Source organism: Aquarana catesbeiana, linkage group LG01, assembly GCF_042186555.1.
Source record: "Aquarana catesbeiana isolate 2022-GZ linkage group LG01, ASM4218655v1, whole genome shotgun sequence".
In the NCBI taxonomy this organism is placed as follows: domain Eukaryota; kingdom Metazoa; phylum Chordata; class Amphibia; order Anura; family Ranidae; genus Aquarana; species Aquarana catesbeiana.
Genome location: NC_133324.1, coordinates 420,948,615 through 420,969,367, shown reverse-complemented (window position 1 = coordinate 420,969,367; position 20,753 = coordinate 420,948,615). Strand labels below are relative to the sequence as shown.

General features: G+C 42.4%; 1 protein-coding gene across 1 annotated transcript in view; it reads left to right on the top strand.

Moving 5' to 3' along the window:
* The window catches only part of FREM1 (FRAS1 related extracellular matrix 1), a 267,168-nt gene that overhangs the window by 227,189 nt on the left and 19,226 nt on the right, over positions 1-20,753 (top strand). Inside the window, exons 31-36 of the mRNA XM_073635658.1 lie at positions 2,148-2,350; positions 7,532-7,579; positions 8,289-8,453; positions 9,512-9,640; positions 12,497-12,603; positions 17,053-17,138. Coding sequence (XP_073491759.1) covers positions 2,148-2,350; positions 7,532-7,579; positions 8,289-8,453; positions 9,512-9,640; positions 12,497-12,603; positions 17,053-17,138 — 738 coding nt within the window. The remainder of the gene's footprint in view (positions 1-2,147; positions 2,351-7,531; positions 7,580-8,288; positions 8,454-9,511; positions 9,641-12,496; positions 12,604-17,052; positions 17,139-20,753) is intronic.

Here is a 20,753-nt window from a genome sequence, read left to right as displayed (position 1 = left end):
GTCTGCGAGTTCCTGTGTCCCACAGAGGGTATGAGATGAGGCTCCTCTCATCAGGCAGCACAGAAGTTATTGTATCCTGTACTAGCATAGAGCCAGGCACCTCTGCACCAACAATTTGGGGGCTGAGATTTTGGCTGAATTTCTAATTACCAGATATCCCTTTGCTTAGAGAAGAGGGTCAGACTATTCAGAGCTGGGGAAATCATGTCTGGAGGTTCCACTGGAAGGAGACTAGAAGATGTTTAGGGCTGCTGCCCACATGGACTCTGTGCTACTTTCTGGACACTAGGACTTCAGGGACGTGCAGTTCCATATTGACTGTGCTTACTGCCTTGTGGACTACTTCTATTGATTGTGCCATCTTGCTGCTCTGTGAGCTCTTTCTTCCTGCCATGTCTATACTATCACTCTCACAACTGCTGCCTGTGTGGTCCTGAAGCTGTGAAGGACCTCTTCCCTCTATCCTGTGAACCTTCTCTCTCTGCCACCCTACCTGGATCCCCTTGATTGAGGCTGCCGTCAGCTGGTGAGTCACCAAACCCTTGCTGTGTCACATTTTGGCCTACCTTTCTGTGCCTGGATTACTGCCCTGTGTGGTGGTCTTAACCCTCGCTGTGACACACTCTTGCCTACCCTGCTCTGCCCGTATTACTGCCCTGTGTGATGGAAATAACCCTTGCTGTGCCATACTGCTGCCTACCCTTCTGTGTCATGATTAATGCACTGTGACACTGGACTTAACACTTGTTGTGTCAGATTGCCCTCATTTCCTGTCTGTGCATGTACTGTCCTTGTGAACCTATCCTTGCCCAACTCTTTGTCAGCCCAATAGCTCAATAAGTAATCCTGTGATCACTCCTGCTCTCCATGTGTGTTCTGTTCTGCCCACACCTGTCACACAAACATTTATTATATTGCAGATTAGCAGTTCTTAGATGTGATGAATCTATCGGGTGGGGAGCACCTGCTTGGGATTCAAGTTTGATCCAGTCTGGTCTGTATTTAGTAGAATAAATCTGAAATAACTGGATCAGCTGTGCCGCTTTGTAATATCTCAGGAGATGTGGGACTCCCAAACCTCCAGAAGTTTTTGGGTCATGTAAAGTCTTTCGGGCCACTCTACTACTATTAGATCCCCATATATATTTGAATATAATAGTTTGAGCAGTGGCATAACTAGAACCTTTAGGGTCTTGATGCAAGAAACCATTAAGGGCCCCCTGATCTCCAGACAGGGCCCTTTCCTCCAAGGCGCAGGGCCCCAGTCGTAAGTGGGTGGCTGCATATAAAGGAACTGATCTCTCCATTTTCCCCCCGCTTCTCCTCCTCTTCCTCCCGCAGGCATGCAGCGGCAGCAGGAAGAAAATGCAGAGATCGGTTCCTCTATGCCAGTGTTACTCAATCTTTTTCCAGTCAGGGCACCCTTGAAGTATACCCCTGGGTGAGTGGGGCTGCACTGCAACCACTCCAAACTGTGTGCATTGCACACAGTTGCAGCATAGTGATGCCTTCCCCTACCATTGCAACATCATAATTGGAAGAAGCATAGGAATGAAAGCTCCTTTTGGCATATGGAATGGTTTTTGTTCCTCATTCAGACCTGCTCAGCTATAACATGCTGAGGCAGAACCATATATTGTTTTTTCTGAATGGCATTGGAGCTATATGACCAATTTAAAGCAAATACCAAGGCAAATAAAAAAAAAAACATATTTTGTACATCTCTGCAATACATGCACATTTCCCAATCGTTTACCCTTTAAACAAAGTATACAGAAATATGTTGGTGTGCCAAAATTATACCTTCCTCTTTGGTATGACAACACAGTTCAGAATGTGTTGTAAGCCCTGCCTATTTAATTTCTGACACAGACCTCTCCTCATCTCAGCTTTCCTCCTCATCTCCGTTACCCCTCCTTGTACCCCACCTTGTACATAGACAAAGACCACAGGAAGTTATCTGCTCACATGATTTCTAGGAAAATCAACAGGTATTTTTGGCACTTATTGAACAGATTTAACAAAACACTTTCAATAGTAAGTTTAGCACACCAGAAGAGAGCAAATAAAAGAAGTTCACTGTAAAGATTTAGATATGTGTTACATGCAAACTGTGATCTGCTTAGTGCCTACTTTATTTTTACTAGGTATTTGTCAAAAGAATGCTGGAGAACGTCTGCAAAACTGCACCTCCCAACCAAAATGGAGCACTTGCAGCATTGGTCTAGCAGAAGTTCCACTTCCTAATATGAAGAAAACAGATGGGGGAATTAAACGAGATGTACCTGAAGATATGAGTCTTGTACAATCTGGAAAGAAGAGACTTCGGGTTATTGGAAATGGAAAAACTGTAAGAACTATATAAAAATAAGAATCACACCTAAATTATAACTAAATAAGAAAGAATACATGCTTCATTATACATTTGGATGACATATATAATAACTTCTGCTTCTTCTGCAAATATCCATAACATACTAACTTATGGCCCAATCTGCATTTGTGTGCACTAAAATAAATAAAACATGTTGCATTATTGTGCTGGCACGCTTCTACAATTAGTAATAATATACATTCAAAATTTATGTAAGCTCCTTGAGGACAGGGACTGCTGTGAATGTATACTAAATATCTAAAGTGCTGCGTAAATTGATGGAAGTACCTGTAATAAACAAATAAACATGAACTTCAATGCATGCAAAAGCATATGCCAGCATGTGCTTGTAATGTGCATGCTAATACATGGACTACCGTATGAACAAGCCCTTAGTCTTTGTAGGCTGCAGGGTATCTTTATACATCTCCCTGTTTACTGCAGGAGGTGGTGAACTCAAAAAGACAGTAAATATTTATTACTTATTCTTGATGGTACTTGTCTGAAATGTGTTCTAATATACAGCTTATATATCCACATAGTGTATATGTATATAAAGTGTACTGTGTGTGTGTGTGTATATATATATATATATATATATATATATATATATATATATATACACAAAAGTTTTAGCTGTGAAGAAATGCTGTAAAGTAGAAATGCTTTCAAAAATATATTTTTTATATTTTTGTTTATTTTTATCAATTTACAAAATGCAAAGTGAGCGAGCAGAAGAAACAAAATCTAAATCATATCAGTATTTGGTGTTGGCCTCAAAATATTAGAGTCAGGTGTATGATAAACCAATTATACCAAGCAGGTGCTAAAGATCATCAATTTCATATGTAGGTTGAAACACAGTCATTAATTGAAACATAAACAGCTGTGTAGGAGGCTTAAAACTGGGTCAAAACAGCCAAACTCTGCTACTAAGGTGGGGTTGTGGAGGACAGTTTCATGTCACAGATCATACACCGTGGCAAGACTGAGCACAGCAACAAGACACAAGGTAATTATACTGCACCAGTAAAATCTCTCCCAGACTGGGGTTTTAAGATGTGCGGTTCAAGCTCTTTTGAAGAAGCACCAAAAAGAAAGAAATGTTGAGGACCGTATATGCAGTGATCGTCCAGGGAAACTTAATAAAGCAGATGAAAGACACATTATGCTTACTTCCCTTTGACATGGGAAAATGTTCAGCAGTGCCATCAGCACAGAACTGGCAGAAATCTGTGGGACCCAGTTACATCCTTCTACTGTCCAGAGAAGTATGGTCAGAAGCAGTCTTCATGGAAGAATTGCAGCCAAAAGCCATACCTCTGACTGGGAAAAAAGGCTCAACTGTGCACGGGCAGCCTAAATCCACAGATCTGTGGTTAGTTCTCCAAGATGTTTGAAACAACCTGCAAAGGTTGATCACACCAAATTTTGATTTGATTTGTATTTCTCTTCTGTTCATTTACTTTCTATTTTGTTAATTATTAAAGATAAACCGTTAATACTTCTATTTCTGAAAGCATTCTTAATTTACAACATTTTTTTCACACCTAAAACTTGCATAGTAATATATATATATATATATACTGTATATATACACACCATACTCCACTACTCATTTGCATTGTTGGAGTCTACAAAGTAAGCAGTGAAAACTAATCCTGCATTCCAAGCAATGTAAAATCTGGACACAACATGCAATTTCCACAGCAATTGAAACTTGGGTTTTAAAGTATTTTAATAGGCACCCAAGGGAAATGTTTGACTTGCACACTAATTATATGAGATAATGCCCCAATGTCGCAATATGATTTGGAATGCCCAGCACCCAAATAGTAAAATTATTTCCAATTATCCATAGACATATCGGAGTTTGCCTTAGGCGGTTAATGACAAGGTTCACGTTTACGCTTAAACAGAACGCCCTAATGTAGTAAATCTGCTGGCATCTTACAGACCATTAATTCTAGTTCAGCACAACTTGCAAATTTAATTCTAACAGCCTATTTATACAGCCTGTGTACAGATTGTAGCGTTAAGTAAAAATAGCAGCAATAAGGTAAGTTCTCTACTATCACTTCACATTATTAAATGCATTTTAACTGCTTGTAAGCTTATTTAAAATGTAAATGTATGTAAAGTCTTTTTTAAGTCAAAACTACGCCAATAGTTTTAATAAACAGAATGTACTAAGTATATAGATGCAAAAATAAAGAGGAAGACTGGGAACAAAATAAAAAAAAATGTTTAACTATCTTATGTTACGCTGTAGAGCAGAATTCAGGCTAATGGCCCGTACACGCGATCTGAAAATCGTACGAAAAATAGCGCTTTCGACGCGATCGTACGATAATCGAATCGTTAGTACAGCACTTTTCGAGAGCCCATCAAGATAGTTCCTCAGATATTATTCGAATATATGCATGAACATTTTCCTCATACGATACCAGATCGTACGATTTTCATTTAGTCAGTACAGTTGTCATCCGAAAATACAATACAAATACACTACAACACATGACATCACTTCCAATTTTTTTTTCTGTCGTACGAAAATTTTCGTGACTTTAGTAACCTATTCAATTTCTACTTGCGACTAGTAAGCAAAAAAAGTCGGATGATCTGTCGTCCGGTTTTCGGATCATGTGTACGGGGCATAGGAGAGTGAGAATTTGCATTGTGAGTCAGTCAGGCTTTACTCTATTTGACTCTACTGCACTATCATTTAACACTGGATGCATAGTAACTGGAGAAAGAAGCCACATCATCAGAGTGGCAACCTCACAGTGTGATAAGGGCTTTTTTTTCATCAGAAGGCTGTGGTAGGTTGATGACAAATCTGTATTGCTTAAAGAAACACTCACCTTGCCCATGCAGGTCAAATTGACAATATCCTTGTAAAGAGCCCTCCTCACCCCCTTATAGTCACCTTGCCTGGGCTCCCTTGCTATTTCTTCCTCCATTGCTACAAGCACCGCAATCAGAAGTGTATACAACCTGGGGGAACAGTGAGGTCATTCCCTTGTTCATTTGACAGTACTTACACCCAAGGATTGGCTGCTACACTAGAGCACTGTGACAGGGGAGCTTATTGTAAGATACATACCACATGGAGATATTCTGTACATTATTCAAAGATTAAATATTTTTTAAAAAGGCCCTTTGCAGAGACATTGTCTTTTTGCCCGGCAAAGAAAAAGCAGCAGTGTCTCTTTAAAACAACCATGTCAAGTTAAAGTGAAAAGCTGGCAAAATGTCTGCTACATATCCTCCATTTCATTGCTGCATTCACAGCCAGTCTGTTCAGCATTCAACACTTCTGTGAGTGCTGGATTCTTGTGTCCATACTCTGACCTCTACATCACTATAGGACTCAGTAGTAACATAAGGGTCAGAGGAAAAAAACATATTGCACTTTTGGGGACAAAGACATTTGACATTGCTATGTGTTAAACACTTAAGAGACTAGCGAAAACTGCAGCACTGGAAGAAGGGGACGGTAGGAGAAATGTACCACTAGAGAGGTGTGAACAATAGTCTTAGTCCAACAGTCCTAAGGCCATACACGGTGCAAGTTTCTTCCCTACAACCACGGGTTGCAGGAAAGAAATTTGCACGATTCCCCATCAGCACAGACAGTGCTGACAGGGGAATCCCTCCTGCTGAGCAATTGTCTGCTCCCAGCAGGGGGGCAGAGATGGGGGGGGAGCCGTGCTCACCTGGAGAACACAGTGATTATCATTAGCGGCTATAGCAGACGCTAGTGATAATTGCAAGAAAATCCGGCAGGCTTGTTGTACCCATGTTGATTGATCGATCCACTTGGTACATTCAGCCTGCCCATTAATGGTTCGAATGGTTCCTGTTGAACCGGCTGAGATTCTAACCGTGTATGGCTGGCTTAAGTGCTTTTTTGTTCATTGCTGCAAAGGTTGTAAAAGTGTACTTATCTTTTAAAACAGTTGTAAACCCTATCTGAACAACATAACGTTTGCTAAAGCATTGCATGACATGTTTTTACCCTTTTTTATCATTTTGTTGCATCTCAGTGCTGCTGATCTCTTCCAGTTTCTTTGCAGCCATGCAATACTACATATATGTACTTAAGTGATGGGTACATGGCATTTCTCAGAGCAGGTTTCCTGACATATAAGTAAAAAAAATCACGCTAAAACACACATAAAACACATCAGCAGCCAGCATCAATTTGTTGATTCCAAATTAAAAACATATATCCAGATAATATGCTGCGCTTAATAATACAAAAATGTGTTCATGAAAGAGTCCATATGGCATAGGTGCTGAAGGATAGAAATCCCCACACCAACTTAGGTATGACAGATAGATACACAGGGCACCACTGTGATTAGGCAAATCTCCTTACCAGAGGGAATGGACCGTCAAATAGAGTGGTCAATCACACCTTGTTGTTAACAAAGAACAGACATCTATCCAAGGAGCTGTACTGCACATAGCATGGATTAGTCCCAATGGGCTGTAGGACGCAAGGTGCTTAACGGACAACCCTAATTATATCCAGTAACCGGCACCTTAACAGGTATCTTCATTCATTAATGTCATTTCCTGCCAAAGGCATAAGGTTTACGCATAACGCAAGAACGCGATGGCCATTTTGGAATTTGCTTTTGAAGCGCAATTTGACTGTATACATGTGAGTGTGCATTTGTATAGAATAAATTGAATAGTGAGTTTTAAGAACCTACTGCACTATGGTATTTTTTTATTCCTTTGCGAGGCATAATCACAGTGGTGCTGTGTGTATCTATCTATCACACTGAAGTTGGTGTGGGGATTTCCATCTTTCGGCATCTATGCCATATGGACTCTTTCATTAATTAGTTTTTGTAATATTAAGTGCTGCATATTATCTGGATATAGGTTTCCTGACATGACAACAGTGAACCATGCCTGCATAATGTCCCTCCATCAGAAGCCTGTGGGACAGGGTGACAACGCTGAAGAACAACTAGGTGACGGGGACAGAGCTATAACAGGAAGTACCTGTGGCACATTCGTGCAGCGATTAGTCTCAAAATTCAGGAGACCCCACTGTAATATGTATACACATCTTGGCATGCCCTGCCGTAATCCAACCTATTAATATACAGAAAATATGTTTTGTCTTTCTTATTTCAGGTTAAGCCTTCATTTGTATACAACAAAGGAACTGATACTATTTATCAAGTAAGTAACCATTCAAAAGTGACAGCTAAATATTACAAGATATGCACATGAAAACATTTACACATAAAAATAGTTGATCTAAATATACAATAAGCTGATTTAACCCACTCTTCCCCTCCTCAGCTACATACTTATTTAGTTTTGGTACCCAGTCTAGCCACATACAGCTATGATATTTACCCCTGCCCAGCTATTTCTTTTTCCCACGGCCTGTGTGTCTCTTGATAGAGGGGAGAAATCCTCATAGAACTCTATGAGTTTTCACATTTATGAGTAGGTAGAGGGAAGAAAAGGACCAGCCGGAAGTAAACATTACAGCAGGACATGGCTGAACTTACCTACCAGAACTAGGTAAGTATGCAGCTGAGGATGGAGAGGGTGATACAAGTTAGTTCAGTGTGTGTTATGCCACGTACACACGAGCGGACTTGCCAATGGGCTAAACTCCGTCTGCATTTCCGACGGAAAGATTTAGAACATGTTCTATATCTGAGTCCGTCGGAAATGCCGACAGAAAAAGCCAGATGGGGCATACACACGGTCGGAATGTCCGACCAAAAGCTCCCATCGGACTTTTTCTGTCGGGAAGTCTGGCCGTGGATTAGGATTTCAAAGTTTACTTAAAGTATTATGCCTTAGCTAAACTGATGTGTATTACATAAAATGTAAATTATTTCTTAAAAGCAACACATTTCTGCATTGTATGTAGTATCACAGTATGGTGTCACTTAAAGTGGAAGAAGAAAAGCCATCAATTAACTCAACCCAGACAGCCAAGTTATCAGTAAGGAGTCAGAAGAGAATAAAAGTTCCTGCACAGAACACAGAACTTCCACAGTCAGACAGGGCCATATCTTCTGATACTGCTAAGCAGGTATGTGGCTAATTTTTACAGTACTATTGAAATGATGGGATTGGTTTGAAATTAGTTTGAAATGCTTCTAAAATCATTCAGAATTAATTGACAGGTGTATTTGACCTGCAGTTGACATCCTTTTGACCTGTAATTGACTTGCTTCAGGCAGGTTTTGTATTCCTATAGATTTGTAAAGGACTGCAAAACTAGCTGAAAGTGAACCCATTAACATAGGCCATCAAAGTGGGACTAAAATCCACAATGTTGTGGGTGGTAACTTTTTATACCTATCCAGACCTACCTTACTTGCTAAAGCAACACTCGAATGATGCAGCACTCACGATCTCCCTTGTTCCACCTTGTCGCTGCCCAATCTTCACCATGCCTGCATATATGCATCTAGCACAAAAGCCATGCTGAGAATGTACACTGAGCTGCACATGCAAGGATCACTATACATTCAGAACAAAATTGCTAGCAGGTAAGGCAGAGCCTTCTCTGCAATAAAAGCCTACCTGCTATCAATTTTTCAAAGCACTTTAGTTCTGCTTTAGGTGTATGTAGCATTAGTTCAAAATATATTTATTTATTTATTAATCTCGAATGCCTCGTACACACGATCGGATTTTCCAACTGGAAATGTTGGATGTGAGCTTGTTGGCTGAAAGTCCGACCCTGTGTATGCTCCATCGAACATTTGTTGTCGGACTTTCTGCCAACAAATGTTGGCTAGCAGGTTCTCAAATTTTTCCGCCAACAAAACTTTGTTGTTGGAAGTTCCGATCGTGTGTACACAAGTCCGTCGCACAAAAGTTCACGCATGCTCAGAATCAAGTACGAGCCGGAAGCGCTCGGTCTTGTAAAACTAGCGTACGTAATGGAGATATCACGTGCGTCTTGTACGTCACTACATTCGGAATTGTTGGTCAACATTTGTGTGACCGTGTGTATGCAAGACAAGTTGGAGCTAACATCCTTCGAACAAAAATCCACGGTTTTGTTGTTGGAAAGTCCGATCGTGTGTACGGGGCATTACTCTAGTTATTAAACTCTAATTTTCTATTATGTCTTTGTAGGAAAAAGGAATGAACTTTCCTAAGAAGTGTACTCCAGATTTAAAAGGACTCCTGCATTTTGATGATAAGAGCCAAAAGCTTTACCAGTGTGATGGTATATCATGGAACATATGGGGAGCTAATGCCAAGGTACTAATGATTCTTTATGTTGTTATAGCTGTGTAGAGGGAACTAAACATTACAGATTCATAAATAGGTTTGTGATGTTTTGCTAACAGGTTTGTGATGTTCCCAAACTTTTTTTGGGGGTGAGGAAAGTGATTTGGGTCATTTCTGGGTAGGCTAGTGGCATGGTCCACTTTATACCAGCATTTTGTATATGGAGATTTTGGCAGGTTTTAATTTGCCTGGGGTAATAAATGGCAACATATGTTGTTATATTTTGGGACCTAAAGGTTTTACTTAGGGAAGAGGGATAAAGCATATAGAAGCTATGTTGATTTTAACAATAAATAGCAGCCAATCGGATTTCAGTTTACTGAAGTCAGGTCAGTGGTAAATTCTGAATTGTTGCTATACTTTTCTGTTCTTTACACCTATTCTTTTCCATTTTAAATATGAGGAATGTTAAGAAAGATAAGTGGTGTTTTTGTTTTTTTTTATAATTGGGAACTTCAATGTCAGATATTATGAGATATTATGTAATCTTCCACTTTTGCAATATCCCAATTTACAGGACCCTATTCCACAGTTTCAGAAAGCCTCAGAAAGAACAACCTTAAAATGGCTGGATTTGACTACTAAATAAATCTTGGATTAACCTTTCAATTTACTGGATGCTTAAAATAACTGTACTTTAATTAGGATATACAGAATTGCAAAACATACTGGAAAGGGCTCAGGGGTATAACTGTTGCTTAGGCAATACTGCCTTTAATCTTAACATAAAACATTTTTTAAATCATTTTGAGGTAGAAGGAGAGCTGTTGGTACATATAGTAACTAGAGACCAGTGCTTTGAATACCTTGTAAAATCTTGGGATCTTGGTGCAAATTCTAAAGCCTCCCACCCTACTACCGCCTTAGCAAGTGCTGAAAAAGGTGATCCGGTAGCTGGCAAAAAAAAGTTGTAGCAGCAATAATAAAAACCATATTATATTATTACATTTTGTAGTCTCCTGCACACAATTACTAATTCAACCTGCGGTGCAACTTGTGGGAATTATACAGCCCCAGGAATGCCCCGTACACACGGTCGGATTTTCCGATGGAAAATGTCCGATCGGAGCGTGTTGTTGGAAATTCCGACCGTGTGTGGGCTCCATCGGACATTTTCCATGGGATTTTCCGACACACAAAGTTTGAGAGCAGGCTATAAAATTTTTCGATCGTGTGTACACAAATCTGACAGACAAAGTGCCACGCATGCTCAGAATAAATAAAGAGATGAAAGCTATTGGCCACTGCCCCGTTTATAGTCCCGACGTACGTGTTTTATGTCACCGCGTTTAGAACGATCGGATTTTCCGACAACTTTGTGTGACCGTGTGTATGCAAGACAAGTTTGAGCCAACATCCGTTGGAAAAAATCCTAGGATTTTGTTGTCGGAATGTCCGAACAAAGTCCGACCGTGTGTACAGGGCAGAAGATTGTGTCAAGATTTCGGTGGTAATTGCAGAGTGAGAGTGAGGTAGGCAAGGCAATAATTCCACACCTACATGAGGAAGACTTTGCTGAACTACCGCCCAGTAGAAATGCTGCTTGGTGAACATATAAAGCAAGACATCTGGGTCTAGTTGATAACTTTGCGTACTCCTTCTGTGCATTAGATGTCAGCTCTTCTAGATGGGGGACTTTACAGGGGGTCAGCGTACACTGCAACATCTCCGAACCATAATATTATAGTACCAAATCTGTGATATTTTCACATTTAGATTTTCCATGTTTAATCTGCCTGGATGGCCTCCCTACTAGGCCCTGTCTCCCACCACCCTGGCCCCATAGCAGCCATATGGGCTCTAATGGTTACAGTTAAGCCCCAGATAGGGCTGCATCCAGCTTAGCATGATAGTGAATAATCCATTTTAAATAAAGACCTGACGTAATTACAGGCATTCTCATAATATATGGCATTGCCCTGTAAACTCTTTTGCAGTGTTTCTCAAACTTTTTTCAGGCAAAGGCACCCTTTAAAATTCCACATAACCTCCAGGCATCCGATTCTAAAATGCAAAGAAAAAAACAAATAGTTTTACATAATGCAGCAACTTCCACATATGTAGGGCACCCAGCGCTAGAGGTGCCTTACTCTTAAGATAATACACTTTTGCACACTACTATTGGCTAGTATTCCAGCATTCCTCTTCGTTCTCAGTTTCTCTCCTTCACTCAGCTAAAGTGACCCCAGTGCTGATGGGGAGGGTTAGGCGAGAGGCAAACAAGGATGCAGGCGCCTGACGTCCTCCTTATCAACCAATTACAACATTGGTTATTAGGATGCCAGCAGCTGGCTCTCACGGTGCCCAAGGTTGTAATTCTGCACAATAAAAACCTGTGGCTTGTGTAACAAAAATGCAGGCTTGATCCACTTGCTGGCTTGTTGACAAATTTTGGGCGATTTGGGACAATTTTTTGGCATTTTGCCAAGGCACCCTTTGAAGAACCTAGAAGGCATCCCAGGATGGTTGAAAAAGACTGCTCTATTGCATGGTCTGTTTATCAATCTGTTATTTTGTAACATTTCAAAGATAAAAGTTATGCAAAAAACTATTATAACAAAATACCTTCAAAGGATGAGAGTGGGTGTGTGGTGGGTTTCTTTCTTCCTCTGTTTTGATGTATTTATGGTTTAGGATTTCTAGTAATTAACAGCCTTTTCCTAGAGTTGCATCCCCAGCTAAACACAATATGGTCATATTAAAGCAGTTTCCACATTGTGGTTTCACATAAGCTCTGTTATTCAGCTGTGCTCAGGCTAAGGTGGTTGAGCCAGTTTCCTGGAAAGAAGCCATTTTTCTATTAATTATAAATTGTATATGTTTCAGGCAACAAAATGTCCATTTGGCTGGACTCCACATGACAGCAGCTGCTACAAACACATCACTGAGCAGAAGGCCACATGGATCACCGCAGCCCGGATATGTCAGGAACAGTAAGAACACTGCTCTATTTTGTGAATTATTAGATCTTTTGTGAAATAAGCCTTCAGTTATGACATGCACCTAACTCAAGTTTATTGTTTTAGAAATAATGAGCACAATGCAGAACTTCTGCAAATGAAATACTGTGCAAGGTTGTATGCAGCAAGTTGTCATAAAATTTGATTATACAAAGCTTACAGTGAAAGTAAACCACCAACAAAAAAATAAATATATTGGGCTTTCAAAAACTTTAAGCCATAATGTGGGAACAGTGACAGACTTACTGACCAAGATGATCTTCTCCAGCTCTGTGATATTCATGATCCCTTCTATTGCGTCAGTCTTCTCCTGGCCTTTTTTCAGGGTTTAGAATCTTCGACCACTTGCGCATGGGAGTTACTTTGTCTTGATCAAGAATCATGCCAAAACTATATAATAAGCTGCACAGCTTAGTGTACACAAACAAGAAAAGTGCTGACAAGCATCTAAGAAAGAAAAAACTAAGCCAGCTCTAAATAGATCGAAATTTAGCCGGTTCAGCAGGGACTGTATGAATTTGGATCCATGAATGGGTGGGGAGAGGTTCTACAGAAGATAATATACCGATGATTGACCTCTGTTAACCTGCCCTGTTAAATTTTATCCGCTCAATCAGCGCTGCAGGCTGTAGCTAGCAGCGCTGATTGGTGTCAATCCTGATAGCGGGGAAGTCTCCCCACTGTCAGAATACAGTAGCTCCATGGGGAGGATTCCCCATCCACATTGAAAGTGTGGATGAGGGAATCGAGTCAATTTTTTTTGTTCAACGCACTGGTTGAACGAAAGAAAAACTGTATCATCTATGGGCTTCATTACAGTCTCTTCTGTCATACAAAGCCTGGCTGTGAGCACTTTTAGAAAATGAGACTAAAAATTTGACTATTGATTGGCTGAAGAAGGAAAGACAGGTAAATGAAGACTGATGCTGCAGATTATATTTAAATGACTGACAATCTGAAATAATAACTTGAAGCTTAAAGGAGTTGTAAAGGCAGAAGGCATTTTATTTTAATGCATTCTATGCATTAAAATAAAAAACCTTCTGTGTGTAGCAGCCCCCCCCCCCCCCCCAGCACCCCTAACACTCACCTGAGCCCCCTCTCTGTCCAGTGATGTCCACGAGTCCCTCGGTCATCCGTGACCCCCTCCCCGATTGGCTGAGACCATTGGCTCCTGCAGCTGTCAATCAAAGTTACTTAGCCAATCAGGGAAGAGAGGGGGCAGGCCCAAATGGCAGCTTCATGTCTGAATGGACACACGGAGCTGCAGCTCGGCTCAGGTGCCCCATAGCAAGCTGCTTTCTGTGGGGGCACTAGACAGGAGGGAGGAGCAAGGAGCAGGGAAGAGGGACCTGAGAAAAGGAGGATCTGGGCTGTTCTGTGCAAATCCACTGCACAGGGAAGGTAAGTATAACGTGTGTTATTTTGTTTTTAAAACAAGACTTTATAATCACTTTAAGGCTGGGTTCACACTGATGCGAATTAGATATGAGTTTCCCTGCATCCAATTCGCATATCAGGAAACTTTGACCAGCTCTCAATGGAGCCAGTTCACACAGCTCCGGGCTGCCATGGAGAACGCCAGAAAGCATCCTGCGTGTCTTTGCCTCTGTTTCAGGTGCAAATTCAGGCAAAATTTGGACATGAATCGCACCTGAAACGGTGAACAGAGATGCACCGGACCCCTTGCTGTGAGCCGCGGCCGCAGCTAGTGTGAACCAGTGCCATCTTAAGAGCATTATAGGCCCCCGGGCAATACAGTGCACTGGGGCCCTGTCTACACAATCACGCACGATTGCCCATCAAATGCAGCTTTACTGTGCCTGTGAATGCAGCCTCACTGTGCCCATGAATGCATCCTCACTGTGCCCACCATTGCAGCCTCATTGTACCCGTGAATGCAGCCTCACTGTACCCACCATTGCAGCCTCACTGTGCCCATGAATGCAGCCTCACTGTGCCCACCATTGTACCCCTTGCTGTGAGCCGCGGCCGCAGCTAGTGTGAACCAGTGCCATCTTAAGAGCATTACAGGCCCCCGGGCAATACAGTGCACTGGTGCCCTGTCTACACAATCACGCACGATTGCCCATCAAATGCAGCTCTACTGTGCCTGTGAATGCAGCCTCACTGTGCCCATGAATGCATCCTCACTGTGCCCACCATTGCAGCCTCATTGTACCCGTGAATGCAGCCTCACTGTACCCACCATTGCAGCCTCACTGTGCCCATGAATGCAGCCTCACTGTGCCCACCATTGCAGCTTCACTGTGCCCACCATTGTAGCCTCACTGTGCCCGTGAATGCAGCCTCACTGTGCCCACCATTGCAGCCTCACTGTGCCCGTGAATGCAGCCTCACTGTGCCCACCATTGCAGTTTCCTGTGCCCACCATTGCACCCTCACTGTGCCCACCATTACAGCCTCACTGTGCCCATGAATGCAGTCTCACTATGCCCCCAATTGCACCCTCACTGTGCCCATGAATGCAGCATCACTTTGCCAATACAGACTCACCATTGGCTGGTAACACACACACAATGGCATCTCCTCCTGTGTATCACGGAGCTGGCCGGGTCTGTGTTCGGCGGCCGCGCTGTAACAAGGTCCCGCCCCGCTAGACCGGCTCGTGTGATAGGTGGAACACTGATTCAATCTACTATTACAAAGCTGGTCTAGGGGGGCGGGACCTTGTTACAGCACAGCCGCCGAACACAGACCCAGCCAGCTCCGTGATACACAGGAGGAGGAGGAGAGTGGGAAAGAGCGTGGCACTGCAGCTGCAACTCAAAGCGGCCCCAGGGCAGACGGCCTACCGGGAAATTTCCCAGTCAGTCCGGCCCTGGCTGGGGTTGCTGGGCAGGTGGGGCTCCTTAGGCAAGTAGGGCCCCCAGGCAACTGCCCAGCGTGCCCATGCGAAAATATGGCCCTGGTGTGAACCCAGCATAAAGCTGAACTCCAGGCAAAGAAAAAATACATAAACTGGTGTAATACATATAATGGAGAAGTTTCTTTGCCAAATAAATTGATTTTCTTTCATCCAGTCCTGAGATTTACACAGCCCTCTTACACAACACAGCCATATGGATGACATTGCTTACAGATAAGCAATACAGTGTTGTCCTTTTCAACTCTCAGCCATCTTACTGGACAGTGAAGCAGCAGCAGCGGTCTAATGGCCATCTCTGCTCACTCTGATTTTTTCTCCTAGCAGCATGTTCTTTGTCAATAATATTGCTTGTATCATTTTTTAATTGGTTCCAAGTCCTGCCCAGGTACCAGGTAAAATTGAGGTACATTAGTTTACACTATCTGCATCTAAAAAAAGTTAAATAGCTACAAGAGCTGCATTCATTTGTGTCTTGTGTCCTTTAAATCTGCCTGGAGTTCAGCTTAGGGTTGCCACCTGTCCGGGATTCACCCGGACAGTTTGGGTTTGGAATCATGTTTCCGGGTTTTAGACCTGGCACCCTGACACATTATTCAGACTGGACTATGGCTTCCCAGGTTGCTGGCTGCAGTTGTCTAAGCTGAGAATGTCTGTTACACTCTTTTGTATGCTGCCCAAAGCCAGCACTAACAATCCCCCCCCCAAATACACACACCGACAGGAGAGGAGAGAGGGCTCGATCTGCACCTCTTCCTCCCGCCCCACCCCTCTGTGTCTGCCCACACTCCAATCCCCAGAAAAGGAAAGTGTGGGCTGTAAATTTGAAGTCCAGCAGCCTCAGATACATCTGGATGAAAGGTGCTGAATGTCAAGGAGTGAGTGAGCTCACCATCCATCCCTGTCTGTGACTGAAGTCTCCTTCTTCTCTCTCCTGCCTCTGAGTGAGTACATTAAGGTAAATCAGGGTTCTCAGAGCACCCCTTACATCAGAGTTCCCCTTTACACCAGAGGCCACAGTGTTCCCCCATACATCAGAGTCCTCAGTGTCCCCCCTTAAATTAGGGTTCCCAGAGCATCCCTTATATTAGAGTCCCCAGAGTTCTCCCTTATATCAGAGTCTGCAGAGCCCCCCCTTACAGTGAATGGGAACTCTGCGAGTTCAGATGTAAAAGGTGAATTCTGTGGACTCTGATGTAAAGGGGGACTCTTGTTGTTAACTTCATATGATTAGAAATGTTATTTAATATAAAAATATATGTATAGTTTATGCAGCAAAAAAATTGCTGTGCGCCGCTAAAGTGTTCTGGTTTGACTTGAAGAAAAGGTGGCAACCCTTGTTCAGCTTGAATGTCTAGATCTGTCAGACTGAACCATACTGTTGCCAGATAGTGCTAACAATGATAGGACCGGGCTTCTGAAAATATTTGTGTATAAACATAGTAGATATAAAGTTGTAAAAGTTTTATTAACACATTAAAATCTAGGAGAGTAAATATGTATGTTCATGTATTTCCTCTTTTTCTCCAATACAGGTACCATGCAACACTTGTAGATATCTTCAGTAAACAACAGATGGATTGGCTGTGGAAGTTCAGTGGAAGAAAGTCCTTTTGGATAGGCATGTATTTTTAATCATAAATAAAATCTTATAATTGCTCTTCACTTGTACTACATGGATAAGAATACTACATCTTCATATTACTCACATTTGTTATGACACTGCTACAAGGAGTGTCGCTGATACCATTGAGCTTTGGGGTCCTCCCCAAAGCACCTTGTCCCCATGTTGATGGGGACAAGGACCTCTTCCCGACAATCCTGTACATTGGTTGTAAGGGTCTGGGGGCAGGGGGCTTATTGGAAACTGGAAGCCCCCTTTAACAAGGAGGCCCCCAGATCCCAGACCCCCCCCCCCCCCATGTGAATGGGTATCTGGTACATTTATATCTTAAAAAATCTTTCATCCATTTCAATTCTCCCCAAAAAGAGAGTTAACGTGACGCTAAAAAGTATCTTTATATATATATTTTCCTACATATAGTGGTGGCTAGGGATGAGCCGAACACCCCCCTGTTCAGTTCGCACCAGAACATGCGAACAGGCAAAAAGTTTGAGCGAACATTCGAACCCTATTAAAGTCTATGGGACACGAACATGAAAAATCAAAAGTGCTAATTTTAAAGGCTTTTATATGCAGGTTATTGCCAGAAAAAGTGTATGGGGACCCGGGTACTGCCCCAGGGGACATGTATCAATGCAAAAATTGCAGTGAATTTAATATGGCTTAAAGTGAAATATTCCTTTAAATATCGTGCCGGGGGGGGGGGGGGGGGGCTGCCTGTAAAGTGGCGCATCTGTACAATGTGTAGAACAGTGCTGTAGCAAAATTACATTTCTAAAGGAAAACATGTCATTTAAACTCGCTCGCGGCTGTAATGTATTGCCAGCTCCTGGCAATATAGATTAAAAATCAAGGAAAAAATTGGCGTGGGTTCCCCCCTCAGTCCATACCAGGCCCTTCGGGTCTGGTATGGATTTAAAGAAGCACTCCACACCAAAATTAAAGAAAATGTCACAGCTGTAATGTATTGCGTGGGTCCAACCCCAAAATCCATACCAGCTCCTTATACAAGCATGCAGCCTGGAGGACAGGATAGGGGGAGCGATACCATACCAGGCCACATGCCCTCAACATGGGGAGGGTGCTTTGGGGTCCCCCCCAAAGCACCTTGTCCCCATGTTCATGGTGGGGGGACTTTAATTTGCTGTTCTCCCCAAAGATGGATAGAATATCCCTTTCTAATAGATCTATTCCCCCGCGCTAGTTCCGACAGACCACCTGCAAGTTCACTCTGTTTGATGCATGGCGTATTGCTCATCCAACAGAACGACTGTATACACATTACTCCTGTCCATTTCATACACATGGGAGGTTAGACCACTTTTTTGTAAACACTCCTTCCTTGAGGGTGCTTAATACAGTGGATATTCTCCCTATGTCCTGGTCGGACCATGTTCCAATTCTATTGAAGTTAAACCTGGAGGTTTGTCAGGTTAATCGTTGCCACTGGCAACTTAACGATTTTCTTCTAAAAAATATTGCCACCAGGACAGAAATGGAGAATGCTTTAAAACTCAATTTTGCAGAGAACTGCACCCCAGGGATTTCTACAGGGATCCTCTGGGAGGCACATAAATCAGTAAACCGTGGACAATGCATAGCTATCTCTACTGCTTGGAAGAAAAATACCAAGCTACTTTGAAGCCAAACTGGAGAGGCTTTGTAACTTGGAGTCCCGACTTACCTCTACTCCCTTTATTCGCCTTCTCAGGGAAATAATACGCCTTCACGCTGTCCTGAAAAGTATTGACATAGGTAGGGTAGAAAAAGCATTCCAAAAATTGCGTCAAATATATCATGACAAAGGCAACAAGGCCCATACCTTGTTAGCATGTAAACATTGTGAGAAGACTCATGCTTCAGCTCCCCAGGCCCTACAGGACACTAGTAGCACCTTGCACTCCCATCCCAACTGTATTGCCCACATGTTTTGTAACTCCTTTTCTGATCTTTGTAACAATCCCTCCATACCAGACTTACCAGCTCCAGAAAGCTTTAGTGACCACGTTCGAGCCTATCTTACGAGTAGCGGAGTGACCACTTTGCCAACGACTGCTTTACAATCCCTTGACTCCCTGATTACCGAAGAGGAGGTGTTGGACACCCTGAAGCTTTTGCCAAATAACAAGGTCTGAGGGCCTGATGGCCTCCCATATGAACACCCTGAAGCTTTTGCCAAATAACAAAGCTCCTGGGCCCGATGGCCTCCCATATGAATATTATAAGACCTTCCTGGCCACCCTATCTTCCATACATTATTCAACGGGTTTATGCAAAAAAAATTAGATCCTGAAGGACATACAAACTTCTCATCTAACTCTAATACCTGACAAGGATCACACACTATGCGGGAACTAAAGGCCTATAGCTTTATTAAACTCAGATCTAAAAATCTTCACAAAATTGCTATCCCTTCGTTTAAATGAGGTCATCCCTTCTTTAATTCACAAGGATCAAGGGGTTTTGTCCCTTAGAGACAGGCAGGGGATAATACCAGAAGAGTCATCAACTTAATAGATATAGTTAAAAGGCAAAATACGGAGGCCCTGCTGCTCAGTCTAGATGCTGAAAAGGCCTTTAATAGGTTTAGCTGGCCTTTCATGTTTACGACCCTTAAACATCTGGGCTTCCTGGGATTGTTCCTTAGGGCAATTAAACAACTGTATGCAGCTCCATCTGCTTCTATTAAATCTCCCTTTGCAGCCTCCCCTTCCTTCACTATCTCGAATGGGACGAGGCAAGGATGTCTGCTCTCTCCTTGCCAGTTCCCATCCCCTCTGTACAGATTAGGAAATTTCAGGCGGACCCCCTAAATTTCACATGGAATTATAAGCAACATAGAATAGCCCGTTCAACACTCTATGCCTCTTGCAATGAGTGGGGTTTGGCTTTTCCACATCTACTCCACTATTACCATGCTACCCAACCGTGGGCTATAGTATCATGAGTTACCCTCCCAGCATATAATTGCTGGACCCAAATAGATAAATTATGGATAGCTCTGATACACCCGAACAATCTATTGTGGAACACTGATGCAGATATTCCCTCTGCCTCTTTGTTATATACCATGAACCTGGTGCGCAATATTTGGCGACAGCTAAAACACACCTATTCTCTTCAGTCTGAAGCCTCCCTTTTGACAGCTTTCCTTTATAATCCTAAACTACCGGACAGCCTTACTTATCAGATGAATCTCCTTGGTTACAGAGGAACCTCTTTCACCATGGCCACATAGTGAACCCAGTAACGAGAGTATTACTATCTTTTGCGGATCTCAGGGAAAAACATGATCTACCTCGTAGTGCCTTTTTTGGTTACCTTCAAACTCGGCACTATGCCCTTACTTTCACATCCAACCTTCAATTTTCTAAACTGTCCCCATTTGAGTGCCTCGTCTTGTCTGGTCCATCACAAAAGGGATTAACTTCAGATATATATAAACTTTTAAATTCTCATAATATGGATTCTCAGGGAAAACATGGTTACATGCTTAACTGGGAGAAAGCTCTTGGAGAGCAAATCTCCCCGGAACAGTGGCAATCTATATGGTCAGCCAAAAGTTCTATTTGTATACTCTACAAAGAAAATACTTACAAGGTATTATTCTCT